This window comes from Hyperoodon ampullatus (genome assembly GCF_949752795.1).
Source record: "Hyperoodon ampullatus genome assembly, chromosome: 3".
Lineage (NCBI taxonomy): Eukaryota > Metazoa > Chordata > Mammalia > Artiodactyla > Ziphiidae > Hyperoodon > Hyperoodon ampullatus.
The window spans coordinates 108,425,156-108,441,449 of NC_136916.1; the positions used below are offsets into that span (position 1 = coordinate 108,425,156).

At 32.7% G+C, this 16,294-nt stretch overlaps 1 protein-coding gene across 6 annotated transcripts in view; it reads right to left on the reverse strand.

The window, feature by feature from the left end:
* Positions 1-16,294, reverse strand: part of NOVA1 (NOVA alternative splicing regulator 1) — a gene marked incomplete at both ends in the record, with an annotated part of 141,090 nt that overhangs the window by 26,269 nt on the left and 98,527 nt on the right. For all 6 annotated transcript variants that reach the window (XM_079700863.1, XM_079700861.1, XM_079700862.1 and 3 more), the window contains one exon: positions 5,818-5,984. In XM_079700863.1, the coding sequence (XP_079556989.1) occupies positions 5,818-5,984 (167 nt within the window). The remainder of the gene's footprint in view (positions 1-5,817; positions 5,985-16,294) is intronic.

A 16,294-nucleotide genomic window follows, 5' to 3' on the forward strand; every position in this document is an offset into this window, starting at 1 on the left:
GATCATTTTTAGCATCTTTCCTTATATTGTACTTTCCTCATTTTCTCCCTTTTATCTTTATGGTTAATAAGGAGCACTTACTAGGAACCAGGTATAGATCCACTCAGTTAATACTCACAATATCCTTACAGAACAGATTACTATTACTTTTCCCATGTTATAGGCAAAGTTGAGGTATACAGAAGTAAAACAGCTTGTCCAAATGTACACAACTGGTAAATTAAAGAGGCAGGATTTGAAACCTGGCAATCCTATTCCAGATCCTATACCCAATCACTATACTATAATGCTTCTGACTTACTTTAAAAAAAAAAAGTAACTGCTTCTTTATCTCTTTTTTTCTCTCCTACAATGAATGTGTAAGTGAAATTATCACCTATACTGCAATTAAGGATCTATATTTTCAGTTTTAAATTCTCACCTATGCTTCTATCAAAGACTACTTCAAGGAAAAAACATACTATGTACAACTTATTCAACTTGCCTGAAACAAACATACAAAAATATTATCTCACATAGATGCCTGACTAAAATTCACTAGTTGCTTCCTAGAATTCAACATTTTGCTAGGCTCAAAACCACATATAGTCATTTTTAAATTTTCCTCATCATTTTAGAACTGGAATCAAACCAGTCTCAAAGCTTCACAGATTTCACTTTGAAATATCTTTTAACTTCAAGCTTTGTCTCAACTTTCACCACCAGAGGAGATTGTGTTCATCATTTGATTCTTAAAATATTCCCTGGTCTCCTAACGTCACCCTGATACAAGACTTCCTATTTCAAATGAGGTCCTCTTCTTGGAGATGCTTATTCAAGACTCTGAAAAATTCCAGAAGAGAGTAATCTATTGGATTTTGTTTAATCACCATTACTCAAACTTAGAAGCCATATAGCTCAGTGTTAAGATCAATTACCAGTTACATTTCCTTGGGTAAGTTACTCAAATTCCTTTAAGCATCAGTTTCTATAAGTATAACATGGACTCTATACCTGCCTCAGAAGAATTTTGGAAGGATGAATGAAAGATGATAATAAATGTAAAGTGCATAGCACAATGGCTAGCACAGAAACAGAATAAGTACCATATACATCACTGTTACCAGTATTACTGATCCTTTATTCTTGACCATAAAAATGTTTTTCCTGGCAAAGATTAACATCCCCTGGATTTGTGAGTATTACATAAAAGAAGTTTTTAAAAATATTATTTTATAAACCTTCAAATCTAAAGATCTTCATAGTAGATTACTCAGTAATTGTCATAATTCTCTTCCTCTCCTACCAATAGGTGTTCCTACAAGCACTCTAAGAATCTGTGTGGAGTTTTAGCACAGAAGAGAACAAAGGGTAGAGGTGCCTCTTTTTTTTTTTTCCCATAACCTTCCAGAGAAATTAAAAGGGCTCTTTTGGAAAATATTAGGAAGAATCCGTAGTCTACAGGATACCCTTTGGCCAGACATCCAAGACTCTCCATTATCTGGTCCCACATGACTTATCTAACATTAATTTCCTCTAAACTACAACACAGATATTCCACTTCTGTCAAGATAATCTCTTTACTATTTAACAATTATGATGTCTTTCTCCTCAAATCCATATTGCTTCATCTGCCTAAAGTAAGCTTTTTTCTTTTTTCTCCTCTAATCAGGCAATTCCTGTACAATCTTCAAGGTCCAGTTCAAGTCTTCACCTATTTTACAAGACCAAATGTCACTCCAGCCTACATTTCTTTCACACTCCTCCAAACTTTTATACTACATTGTTTATATTGTAGTTTTGGTATATAAATACAGTTTTATATTTTTATTAGTTATTTTAAGTATTTAGGATCTCTCATAAATTAGCTTGACAGAGCAAGGGCTACATTTTAATATATTTTACAATACACTAAGAAGGCATTTAATAAATTTATGATTGAATGAATGAATAATGAACAAATTATGTGCTAATTTTGCCAATTTTTCATGATGAAAGTAGAATTCTTTGAGCTAAGTGAGATTTTTGGTATCTTAATTTAATTTTTACATATAAAATAATTATTTAAATGCCTATAACCACTTCTTTCTTAATGTAGATTTTCTTAAAAATGCATTTGAGCCAAAGAGAAAAAAATGCTGAAAAACTGTAATAGACAAAGGAAGTTAACAAATGCCAACTATCTTACTGATTTGTCATTTCTACCATGTTTTGGGGTTCATTATATTGACTCATTAGGTACAAACAGCCATACTTAGAGGGGGATTTGAGGGACTTACAGCAACAGGAAATGTTTCAATAATCCCGTGAGGAAAAAAAAGTAAAAAGTACAAAATTCATAACATAAAAGGTGGAAATGAAAATATGTACACCAAAAAATCTGGGCTAAGACGTGCCCCAGGAATGAGTTCAGAGCTTCTAGGTAAACAAAGTCTAAATTATTTGAAGATCACTGAAGGTCTCTGCCATTTTCATTTCCTGAAAATAAGAAATATAATGTTCTATGTTGCAATTAATATGTTTAATTTTGGCTTACTGGCTCTTGCTGCATACCTGTTTCTTAGTATACTGACTTGTGAAATGAGCACAATGGTGTTATGTACCTTATGATAATCTTCTGATATTAAGGCTATAGAACAGAGGCTACATACTTTGATTATTCAATAAATATTATTATTATTGTCATTTTGAATATATAAAATATTGGAGTCCCTCTCTATTAGCAAATATATATTTGATTTAAATAAAACAAACAAACAAGAAAACACATTTGAGAATAAAGAAGTGAATAGTTTCACATCTAATATCTAAATTGGATGTAAGGCTCTCATGCTAGGTATCATCATGCTTCCATATGAAAGACTTGTGAGACCAGAATGTATTGCTTTCCTAAGAACTTATATTTGGTTGAGATTTCATTAAGTCAATAAGGTTTCATTTGGGGAGAATATTCTGGTTCATGTAATTTATTCAGAAACCAAATGTATCTAGATCACATAATTCAGAAAATAATATTTTATAAAAGTCATAATAATATATGGTATAAAATTCTAACTTTTAAAGCAAGTTTTATTCATTTAGAACTAACTCTGACTTCCTATTTTAAGTCCAAGTTACATATTAATTATACTTTTTGTAGTAAGCAAAATCTTAAATTATCAACCATAAAAAACAATAGATATGTAGTAACAAAAATTAAGAAAATATAATTTCAGGTCCAACATTAATTCATTTCTATGCAGAAATTACATTTTCCAGCTCCAGCAATTTTTAAAACTTGAATTTTATTCTTTGCACAATCTTAACTAGAAGAAAATGTTTAAAAAATATTTTAAAGGAGTTATTTTAAAAATTAACTTCAGAATTGAGTCCAAAGAGAATGTAAATGTTATGCCATTAGTTAAGGGAAAGACTACCATTTTAAAAGAAATCTTATTATTATTCTATGTACTAAAATATAAAAAAATATATAAACATTATATGAAATATATTTTTATCTATTCTAGTGTAAAATAATTTATTTTAGAAATAATTACTTTATACTGGATTACCAGCATAATTTCTTCAGAAATAAAAGCATGGTAATTTAAATTTATATACTTCACTTACTATTTAGACAATGATCCAACAAAAAGTATTACATTGTAAAACAGGATACCTAGAAAGTTAGAGAATCCGAAATTTAGAGTATAAATAACTCTGTTGATCTACAGTATGATCAATCTCTCTTCCAGATTTTTTGAGTAAATTTTTCAAATTTTACAGTTATAAGAAACTGTTTAAGTATTAAATATATTACCCTACTAGATGCAGTGTACTTTTTAATAAATCTTTTTAAATGATACTCTATTTCACATTATTGATTACATGAAAATATTAAATAATCAATAATAATTTCAATGCCATGAATGTCTACAAAGCTTACAAATGAATTCAAATACACAAAAGTTAATCAATCACCATTATTTTTTACCACTTATCTTGAATTTAAATAATATTATCTGTACAAGGCAAATAAAAATAGAAATGAACCCAACATTTTAAAATTCTGGCTTTCATAAATCTTTACTGAGACTGGATATATGACAACCTATAAATCTCATATTGCCATAGAGAAAATTAAAGTATTTGATGGTATTAGCTATTTAGTATTATAAAAATAATAAAAATTCATTCATATCATTGTCCTGAATATATTGCCAGTGATATAGTACTCAAAGTATATTTTATGTTTTACTTTTTTAAAAAAATCAAGATATGCACTGCCTTCCCTAAATGTTTGAACTTACAGAAATTACAAAATAAAGGGGAGAAGTAATAGGCTGGATTAAAGCAGAAAATCAATAATAGACCCTACACTTTAGTGCCAATTCTGTAAATTCTTAGACCCAGGTGATTTTAACCTAGAGGTCTTTAAACTCATACTTTTAGAATTTGGATAAAATCATGGTACCACTTTCAAGGCATCAGTTTTTAAATTATCCTTTGTATTCACCTAGCACAGATGAAATAAACATTTCAAAACTATAAATGGCCGTGAAGAATAAAAATATCTACTGATGTTTAGAAGTTTAAAATATTTACATTCTGCCATGTATAAACTAAAAGATACTTCCTTGAAAAGTTATAAAGGGTTACAAATTAAACTATTTTGACACTGAGAAAGAGTATAAAATGAACGATTTTATATGGAATAACAACTACCTACTCATGATTTAAACATGGAAGGACTTTTTAAAATGGTAATTAAAAGAAAATTGAGTCTTGGCCCATAATTTAAAAATATATTACCTAATTATTAATTTCTATGTTTGTATTTAATTAGACAGCCTTATATTTGTCAATATATTGGTAAAATTATAATAGATTCATAACACTGCCTAGTATAAAATATTTTTTTCAATTCAGAAACATGAAATTAATAAGATTTTGAGCTACATTTCAAATTTATTACAATGAACATAAATATTCTGTGAACTAATGAATAATACATTTCTTTTGAAGGCATAGTCTATCAATATGATCACAAATTAAGCAGCTAATTATAAAAGGGCAAATGCAGAAACAATCAGTATAAACATAAAGTATCAAATAATTTTGAGGATTTAAAAGAGGTTGAGGGAAAGAATTCACCTTATTTAACATTAAAGAATGTCATTTTTTTCCTACATCATGTCAGCCATTATTCAATCTTAAGAACTCACATTGTCTTTTATCAAGTAAAATTTTTGTTACAGAAAATCCCACACATTAAAAATAAACATTGGCCCTTTATGACATATATATAAATACTACACAAGTTATACAGAACATAATAGCTGATTTGTAACAAAGAACTGCTTGCTAGATACAAAAGTTTACTTATACATATTTGTTGGTAAAAAATGTTGAACATGACAATTAAATTAACAAAACAGGAGTTTATATGCATAATAACTATACTAAAGGCTAAAAATATTATTAAGAATATGGTATTAGGAATTTTGAGAATATAGTTTCAATGTTTATACTTTATTTAAAAAGTGATATTATTTTAAATAGATTAAATTTCTATAAATTAATCAAATTTGTGTCTATAACTTTTTATTAAAGGGCACCATAAAAGAAATGAGCCACATAATCACTCCTCAGTGTAACACTGATAAATGAGTAATTCAATTATCTGATCAATCTAAAGAAGAGACTCTGACAGTCTTTAAATAAATAAAAGACAACTCTGTTATGTTTTAAGTATTACTTAGAAAAAAACTTTATATGCTAAAACTTTAAGGCTTCTTTTATAAGGAATTCATACTACACTGTGGATGTTAGTCTTTGATTTCCCAACTAAACACTCACTTGTTTGATGCGATCTGGGTTAACGGTGGTCTGGGGTTGTAGAATGCTGACTGGTTCTGTCTTGGCCACATTTTGGGGCATTTCTCGAATTTTTTCTGCAATGAATCCATGAACTGCATTCAGTGCTTCAACTGTTCCCTGGATCAAGCACACTCGTTCAGTAGTACCTGTGGATAAAAGATTAATTTTCAGAAAATTTCCCTTCTTACTTTGTATGTTCTTCAAAAATGCTGTATGGAGGTTCCTTAAAAAACTAGTAATAGAACTATCATATGACCCATCAACCCCACTACTGTGTATATACCCTGAGAAAACCATAATTCAAAAAGAGTCATGTACCACAGTGTTCAGTGAGGCACTATTTACAATAGCCAGGACATGGAAACAACCTAAATGTCCATCAACAGATGAATGGATAAAGAAGACGTGGCATATATATATATATATATATATATATATATATATATATATATATACATACATACATACAATGGAATATTACTCAGCCATAAAAAAGGAACAAAATTGAGTTATTTGTAGTGAGGTGGATGGACCCAGAGTCTGTCATACAGAGTGAAGTAAGTCTGAAAGAGGAAAAAAACACCGTATGCTAATGCATTGGAATCTAAAAAAACAGTACTGATTAACCTAATGGCAGGGCAGGACTAAAGACGGAGACATAGAGAATGGACTTGAGGACACGGGTGGTGGGGGAAGGGGAAGCTGGGACGAAGTAAGAGAGTGGCATGGACATATATACACTACCAAATGTAAAACAGATAGCTAGTGGGAAGCAGCTGCATAGCATAGAGAGGTCAGCTCGGTGCTTGCAAAGACCTAGTGGGCTGGGATAGGGAGGGTGGGAGGGAGGCTTAAGAGGGACGGGATATAGGGATATATGTATGTATATGGCTGATTCACTTTGTTGTACAACAGAAACTAACACAGCACTGTGAAGCAATTATACTCCAATAAAGATGTATAAAAAAAAAAGATGTGTACCTAATTAAAAAAAAAGGATGATATACTAATGCCAATAAAATAATGTAAAATGTAGAACTCTAAATCCCAAAAAGGGCCAGCAGAGCCAGAAATCCTGAGAAGTTCTGAGTATATCATTCATTCACTGATATAACCAATACTTACTGAGTACGCATAAAAGAACTTTGGGTAAGAAACTGGTAACACAGATGTGAAGATCTATGCACCCAACTTTCAAAGCACATACTCTTATGCGCAAAAAATAGACATCAAACCAGAGAATTACAAGATACTATGATATGAAAAATAATGGAGGTGTCTACATGGACGGCACATATGGTTGGTCTACAGTAAAAACATCATTTAAATCAGTGGCTAGAAGGAGTCTTGGAAAGTTTACATAGTAGGTAAATTTCCGAATTTTTACCACCCTTTATTCATTTACCCTGTTCTTCTTTTAATCACAGCAACAATGCTATCTGACATTTTGTATTTATTTTTTTACTTTTCTACTAGAATGCAAGCTCTAGGAGGACAGTTAATTAGTCTGTTTTGTTTTGTGCTATAGTCTCCCCAAAGCCTAGAGCAGTCCCTGGCACATGATAGGTCCATGACAAATATTTATTGGAAAATGAATCAACACTGCTTTTACTGATTATGTAATTTTAAAAAGATATAATATCATAATTAAAAACATTTTAAACTATTTTTAATTTGAAATTGATGAATAATTGATAAAGATACTATTAATATTATTTGCTTCATATCTGATGAATAAAATGTAGACACATGATGTGAGACAAGACTAAAATGAAATTGGTTGGGTCTAATACACACGTCCTTTAACCCATTTCATACTTTACAGATATACCTGAAGACAATAAAAACAAATGATTAGCTTTTCAGACTATTTTCAGCCTCCCTGCAGCATCCTGATATTAAACTGTAACCTTCTGCTGAGCAGCCCAACACAACAAGCACATAAACTTCTCAGATGTAACTATTCCTTTACTAAACAGTTATCAAAAAATCAAAAGAATGGTATTTTAAAATTTATAAAATATTTGTTTTTGAACTAATATGAAAACTTCCAAGTACTTAGCATGTATCCTCTTCATACCACAGTTTCAAAATTTTAAGCCACTCTATAAAGTATTTTTAAAGTACATTTTGAAGGACAAAAGTGTGAAACTACACACATTAAAAAAACTGCATGGAGTTTACACTGCTTTAAGGATTAACTGCCACATAAACCATTTTCCTAGCAGTTTTAAATGTTTAAAAGAATAGTAAAAGATTACACTCTTACCTTTAGAAAATTAGATCACAAGAATTAGGAGCAGAAATAAAATAATATTATATGAATAATATTACATGAATCCACCTAAATTAAACTTTCCTGTTTTAAACAATGAAGATGCAAATTTATGAAAAGCTACCATTTCCTAATTTGTACAAAATATTTCAATAGAGAGCAATACCTTTCAATTGTAAGGATAGAGACAATCTGAAAAACATACTGTGAGTGTGAAGGCTTAATATTTCCTGTTTCTCCTAATCAGCTTTTCTCATCCTTGAATATCTTGATGTATCTCTGGATCTATTCTTGGGTAAAATGATCTAGTTTATTAGGGATACTCTAGGGAGTCTTTACAAGGTTGTATTAATTGTCCAGTAACTGACTAGAAAGGATGAGAACTGATCAATGTAGCTCATGCAAAGTGTTCTCATCTAAGTCAGCAGACAATACAAAACACAGATCAGATTACATTCCTGCTTTTGGAGGCAACTACGGAGTGCTCTTTTGGGGACGCCAAGACAGAAAAGGAAATCAGTCAAACCTCAACAGAGATTTGTAAAAAATAAAACATGGTACTAAGTAACTAAAGGGACTATATAATCCATATTGCTTTTAAAATTCAAATTTAACAGGATACATACTGTGTCAGACAACACAATAACCCCAATACTCTTCAGACTGTATGACTAACAAGTAGTAAATGGAAATCACTGAGCCATAAAGAAATATGACTGCCTAAAACTGAATTTCACATAGCATGTATGAGACAATTTGGAGATAGTTTACAGGTCCAAAGTTGCAATAAATATTCTTTCAAGATTAAACTATACCACTACCATTAGAACTACTACAAAAAAAAAAAAAAAAAAAAAAGGAAAGGAAATTGTAATTCCACCAATGGGAACTGCTGCAATCCTTAGAAGAGATGCTGTCATATTCTTCTACTGAATTCTAAAGGACTTTTCACGTAGGTAACACAAAACTATAATTTTTAGGAGAAAGTCACAAAGAGGGAAGACTGTCAGGTATATGACCAAACTGTGTAACAAAAATTAGCCTATAAATCATAAAAGTTGCTGTTTTTTGTCATTTTACAGGCTTTTAGGGTCCATTAGTGTCTAAACTGAACTGCGAGTTATTTATCATTTTGTTTAACAGCAGCATTTACTTCCCTTTGCAACAGACTAGCAACAAAAGCTGAAAAATTACAAAAAGTATATGCTTATATTTTTTATAATGTAAAGATACAGGTGTATAAGACACCATTAATTTTAAGGGAGAAATTAGAAAAAATTTAAAAAACCCTAACAAGTAGGGTCAAATATAGGCAGTGAAATTCAAAATAGCTTTAAGTTTCTACTTCACATGCAATATCATCAACTGAATATGCATGTTTCTAAAATTAGGTACAATTATAAGATTCCAAAGTAAAATTCTGATATACATTTAATAAAATAAATCCACTCTGTGCTACTATAGCCTTGGACAAGTCACTTAAACTGTTCCTGCTCCTACCTAAGGCATTCTATCACCTGTGCGGTGGACCCCATCCCCTCTTAACTACCAAGCCCAGTGTTTCTCCAGGTATCATAATTTTTCCTTTTCTATTAGATCATGCCCATCAGCAGAAAAACATGTTATAACTTCTTCAATTTTTAAAGATCCCTTCTTCATGACAGAAATAGAAAATTATCCTTCGGTAAAGCAAATGAAATAACTGATTTAGGCAAAGGTCATAAAATCATAAGATGAAAGGTTAATGGGCAAATTTCAGTGGAAACATCTGGCAGTCACCAACTGACTTCACTGATCAACATTAGCATAACAAAGAGTGTGAAAATCAAACATACGCCTCTTGCTATGATGCAATATGAAGCAGAGGCCACCAACTATAAAGTATGTATCCCAAAATAGCTGAACCTAAATCTAATCAAACATTTAGCACCATGTAACAGCTTACAAATAATATTGAAAACGGAGAAATAAATTAGATGACCCATGAAGAAGAAAAGATACAAATCAAGAATGTAAGACAGGCTACAGGATAATTAATCTAGTTTCATCAATATAGGAAAGACTGTTCTCTAGACTTAAAGAGTCTTAAAAGATACGATCAAATGTGAATCAGAATTTGACTGGATCTAAATTCAAACCACTTTTATTTTAAACATAATTGTGGCAATCTCATAAAAACTGTGTATTAAATAGTATCAAAGAATTACTGTTAATTTTAATAGGTGTAATTATGGCATCAGGTTGTGTAAGAAAGTGCCTTTTCTCTCTCTTTTTTTAGATGCATATTGAAGTATATACAGCTAAAATGACTGACTGGGATTTGCTTCAAAATATTTTTGCAACAACAAAAATGAGTAAATGAAATACGTATGCCAAAATCTTGATATTATTAACAAACATGAAAGAGGTTCCTTCTTCTATGTAAGTTTGAAATTTTTATTATAAAAGAAAAACCTTTTAAAGCCCTCCCTGACCTCATACCCCTCTTCTGGTTACAGCTCAATTTCCTTATCCCTCAAAATTCCTTGAACAATTCATATAGATATATCTCCTCTTTCTACTTCTTCACCACCCATTCCTTTTTTTCTTGACTCTACTCCAATATGGCTTTTGTCCCACCACTCAACTAAAACCACTTATCACAGCCATCCATATCTTGGTAAATCCAATCTTCATGTCTTTACATTGTCTGACCCATCAGCAGCATTTGACATAGTTGACCAGTCTATTCTAAAAACACTTCATTTGGCTTTCAGGATACCATATGGCCCTCATTTAATTCAATTCATTCATTCATTTGACAAAAATCTATTGATTCCCCACTAAATGTTAAGTATTATACTAGATACAGCAATGACCAAAGAGACAAACCTACTTTCATGTAGTTCTTACTCTAGTTCATGAAGACAGATACTATACATAAATAAAAATAAAATAAATATAAAAAATAAAAAAATATAAAAAATATATAGAGAGAATATGAAATGAAATTAGTCCTACAGAAAAAATTTGAGGACAATACCAGGATAAGAAAAGACAAAAATAAAGTATAAAAGAGAACTTGTCTGTCATGTTCACTACTGTATTCTCAGTGTCTGGAATAGTGCCTGGCACACTGTATACACTCAAGAAATATTCTTTGAATAATGTATAACTCCCTGAGTCTAATTTTCTTACCTGTGAATCGAAAACATATGATTGACTTTAAGACCTTTTTACCTATAAAATGTCTATAAAACCAGTAAGCCTCTTTGGGTTTACAAGATGAGTCACTGTATGTACAAATGAGATATATTTTGGGAAATGATTTAAAAAACTATAATGTTATAAATTCTAATGTCAATAAAAAGGATACTTGATCTTAAAAAAGCTTTGAGAAAGGTAATAGGAAAAATAATCAATAGCTCAGTAGCTTTTTTCTTCCCAGAATAGAAAAGTAAACTCTCAAAATGTAATCTACCTAAAAGAATAAAATTAGGGGGAAAAAAAAGGAATGCTTTTTGCTGTATAAAATACAGTCTAGGGCTTCCCTGGTGGCACAGTGGTTGAGAGTCCGCCTGCCAATGCAGGGGACACGGGTTCGTGCCCTGGTCCGGGAGGATCCCACATGCCGCAGAGCGGCTGGGCCCGTGAGCTATGGCCGCTGAGCCTGCGCATCCGGAGCCTGTGCTCCGCAATGGGAGAGGCCACAACAGTGAGAGGCCCGCGTACCGCAAAAAACAAAAAAACAAAAAAAACAAAACAGTCTAAAACTTTTTAGATACCTGAGACCTATTTCAACCAGAATGAGTCTGGTTTAGAATAACGGGTATATACTAACAATCTGATCCACTTATTTCCAATGGTCAACTATAATGACAATTAGCAAACATTTTGTTTGGATGCAAGAAAATGCATCAGTTTATACTCCTACTGAAAATATAACTCAGTATCTTATGATAAGATATTTCTTTAGGAAATATTAGTGTCAGTCTAGAGTAAGAAATTTGGTTGAATGAATATCAGTGAAACACTGAAAATGAAAAATTAATACCAAAAATCTAGTCGAATATTAATAATTCTATGACAACATATAGACTGTTATTGGCCTCAAAGAGAACTAAGAAAATGGAAATGCCAATTAACTCTGCAATAGGCAAAAACTGAGGTTTTAAAACAAAACATGATATGTAATCTTTAGAGTAAGATAGCAGCTACTTACAGCACTGAGAAATTACTAGATCTGGATAGCTAATATTCTGAATGGATAGGGTTTCTTTTTTTCAACATAACAGTTAGCTTCTACCATTTTTAAGAAATATCTCCCAATTTGCTACATATTTTCAAATATATTTAACATTTCCATAATACTTGGGAAAAGCTATATAGTTCCGGACAGTAATAAAGTGGCAAACTCAAGATTTCTTTGGCTACGTATGTCTATTTATCCTTATAGAAATGGTGCTCTGTGATTGGTATTTGTTCTTTTAGTTTTCATATTCTTTTCCTTACTGCCGCTTATCCCTGCTGTTTGATGGTACATCTGATTCTAGCAGGCTCCTCTCTTTACTTCTGCTTTGCTGCTTCTAGTCTTCAATGGCTGGATAACCAGCTAAGCAAGGTTGTTGAAACTATATAAACTAGCAATAGATTCTTAGTGACAACCATAGGGGATGGTTAACCTCTGTGAAATCTATTCTGGCTTTTTCCCCCTTTATTTCTGAATCTGAGTACAGTATCAATAGGCAAAATGTTCCTTTAATGCCTTCTTAAGGTTTAGAAGTACATGTAGGTTTTATTTTTAAAACTAAAATAAAGAGTATAATTTTTTAATGAATAAAGTGATTTACAGTAATTCTTTATTCTCAATCTATAATCATGGTAATCTAATTATGTGAATGTCTTTGTGGTTTAAAAAAGCAAAAACATTAGCTCATTAACTTTCCTTTAGTTTAACTATTAAGAGTAAAGTATAGAGTATCAATCATTAGTAATAATATTTATTACAAATTTCAGGTTAGAACAAAATGTAAATTATTTAAAAAGAGAATAAAAGTATATATATATAATATAATTTATAATACATAAATTTAATATTTTATTAATATAATTATGTATTATACAATGTATTATATGGTATCTCATTTAATGCTCACAATTACCAAGGCAGATAATATTTTCTTCAACTTACAGGTAAAGAAGTGAAAGCAGCTGAGCCAAGGAAATGTAACTAACAAATGCAGAGAGAAGATTTTGTCAAATACCATATTTTTTCCATTACAACACATACCTTCTGAAAATGTAATGTTAGGCCAGCTACCAAATTACATCCTTTTAAGAAAGTCACATATATTTCAGCCTGATGATGGAAAAATAATTTTCACCCAAGCTTGATAATTTTTTTAAATACATTGAGTCATACTATTAATATCACTTCACAGATTTATTTCAAATCTGGCATAAAATGAAAGAAAAGACTGACCCTTCTTACAGAGAACAGACCACCATAGGAGGTGGTTAATAATTGTGTGGGCTATTAGCAAAGTTTTTAGAACAGATTTTCAGATCAACAAAAGCACTTAGAAAAACTGCCATAAAAAGTAAGTTCAATTTGTAATTGCAGCTTTTATAACATTGTACAGTTTTGCACATTTGATAGAGCTTCCCCCTACTCTACAATTACTAAGGGAAAAATATACTATTTCAAGAAGAGGGTTTTTTAGAAAAGGAAATCATAGGAATTGACATCTCATAATACAAAGTAATAATTGCTTTTCTTCTTCTGGTGATTAACTCTCTACACAATCATGTCTCTACTTCTAAACTGTAAAAATCTGTAGGGGGCCATCATAACATGTTTTAGTCCCAAATCAATATAGTGAAGCTTGAGTATCTGTTTATAGAACATGCTTTAACATTAAAATATAATCAATTAAGCCAAAGGATGAAAGTATACTTTTCAGAAAACTCTAAAAGTACTCATATTCTTCAAAGAAGTTAAGATGAAACAATGAATGACAGAGTAGATGTCCAGCTTCTCACTCACTCAGTCTCTGTCCTATGCATGCAAATGGCAAACTCATTTACTTTTAAATAGCAATTCCCACAAAGTAACATCAGGAGTTTAGGAGACTCTAAGTTCTCAAGAACCGTGAGGTTTGAAAGCAGACATATCTGAAAATTCTAAATAATAATTGTAATTCATTTCCAGTTAACTTCTGAGGTCATGCAGAAGATCCTACTAAGAGTTATGATGATGACTAGTTGTTCACTCATCTTTAGCACAGGTTTATGCTATGTTCAGAATTATAGTAATCCTGGGATGGAGGACAAGATGGCAGAGTAGAAGGACCTTGAGCTCACCTCCTCTCAGGAGCACACCAAAATCACAACTAACTGCTGAACAACCATTGACAAAAAAGACTGGAACCTACTAAAAAAGATATTCTACATCCAAAGACATAAGAAGAAACCCAACAAGATGGTAGGAGGGGTGCACTCATGATATAATTAAATCCAATACCCCCCTGGGTGGGCAACCCACAAACTGGAGATCAATTATATTGCAGAAGTTCTCCCACATGAGCGAGTGTTCTGAGCCCCATGTCAGGCTCCCGAGCCTGGGGGTCTGGAATCAGGAGGAGAAGTCCCCAGAGCATTTGGCTTTAAAGGCCAGCAGGGCTTGAGTGCAGGAGCTCCACAGGACCAGGGAAACAGAGACTCCACTCTTGGAGGTCATACACAAGGTTTTGTGCATGCTGGGACCCACGGCAAAAGCAGTGATTTCATAGGATCCTGGGCCAGACCTACCTGCTGGTCTTGAAGGGTCTCTTAAGGAGGTGGGGTGAGTGGCTGTGGCTCACTGTGGGAACAATGACACTGGTGGTGGAGGTACTGGGGAATATTCATCAGCATGAGCTCTCCTGGAAGCTACCATTTTGGCACTAAGACCTGGCTCCACCCAGCAGCCTGTAGGCTCCAGTGCTGGGATGCCTCAGGCCAAACAACCAACAGGGAGGAAACACAGCCCCACCTAGCAGCAGACAGGCAGTCTAAAGACTTCCTGAACCCAGTCACCTCTAGACACACCCCTTGACATTGCCCTGCTCACCAGAGGGTCAAGACCCAGCTTCACTCACCAGTGGGCAGGTACTGGCTCCTCCCACCAGGAAGCCTGCACAAGCCTCTAGACCAGCCTCACCCACCATGGCACAGACACCAGAGGCAAGAAAACTATAACCCAGCAGCCTGTGGAACTAAGTCCGCAAACACAGATCAGAACCTATCCTGGGACCAGCCGGTCCCTGGCCCGTGGGTGACAAGAGGGGAGTGTACTGCTGGGACACATAGGACATCCTTTACAGAGGGCCACTTCTCTAAGGTTGAGAAACATAACTAACCTTTCACATACATAAAAATACAAATAGAAATTTAGACAAAATGAGACAGCAAAAGAGTACGTTCCAGACGAAGGAACAGAACTAGCAATCCTAGTTTGGTCAACATTATTACCTTTTGACTTCCATTATGGATTATAGGAATATAAAAACTGCCATGACTAAATTTTATTTAAAACGTAATCACATTTTTATAAATATATATAAAATAGACTTCCTGACTTTTTGCCTCCACTCCCAATCAGTGTCAACATTTTTGACACTAATTTGTACTCTTAAATTTCTGCTATAAGAAAAATGGCGCTTGGAATTTTTCTAGCTATTCCTTACAGACTGGTAGGAATTCACTTGCAGAATTTTGTGAACCACGCTTGGAAGCTGGGGACACAGCTTGCAACAAACATGTGATATCAAATCAAGCTCAGAAACTCAAAGTGTGACCAGTGGTGGCATGCAGAGCTAATCAAAGTCATTCAAAAGTCAGAAGCAAAACATACCACTGGACATGCAGCATAGTAACCAGATCTGAAGAGTGCTGCTGCTATAAGCTGACAACAAGAAGATGAGCATCTCTGGTGATAGCCCCACTCCTACCATATGATGTAAGTTATTACCTTCAGAGCCAATAGAGATTAATGCATTAGCAAATCCAATATGAAAGCAAAGCCCACATTTGCACAGAGTTTGAGAGTGAATTATCCAAGTCAAAGAATGATAACAATTGTTATACAGTTGATCATATGCACCATATCAAATGAACATAGAGGAAGCATGAAGATTTGTGACCCATTAAGTTGCTGGGAGA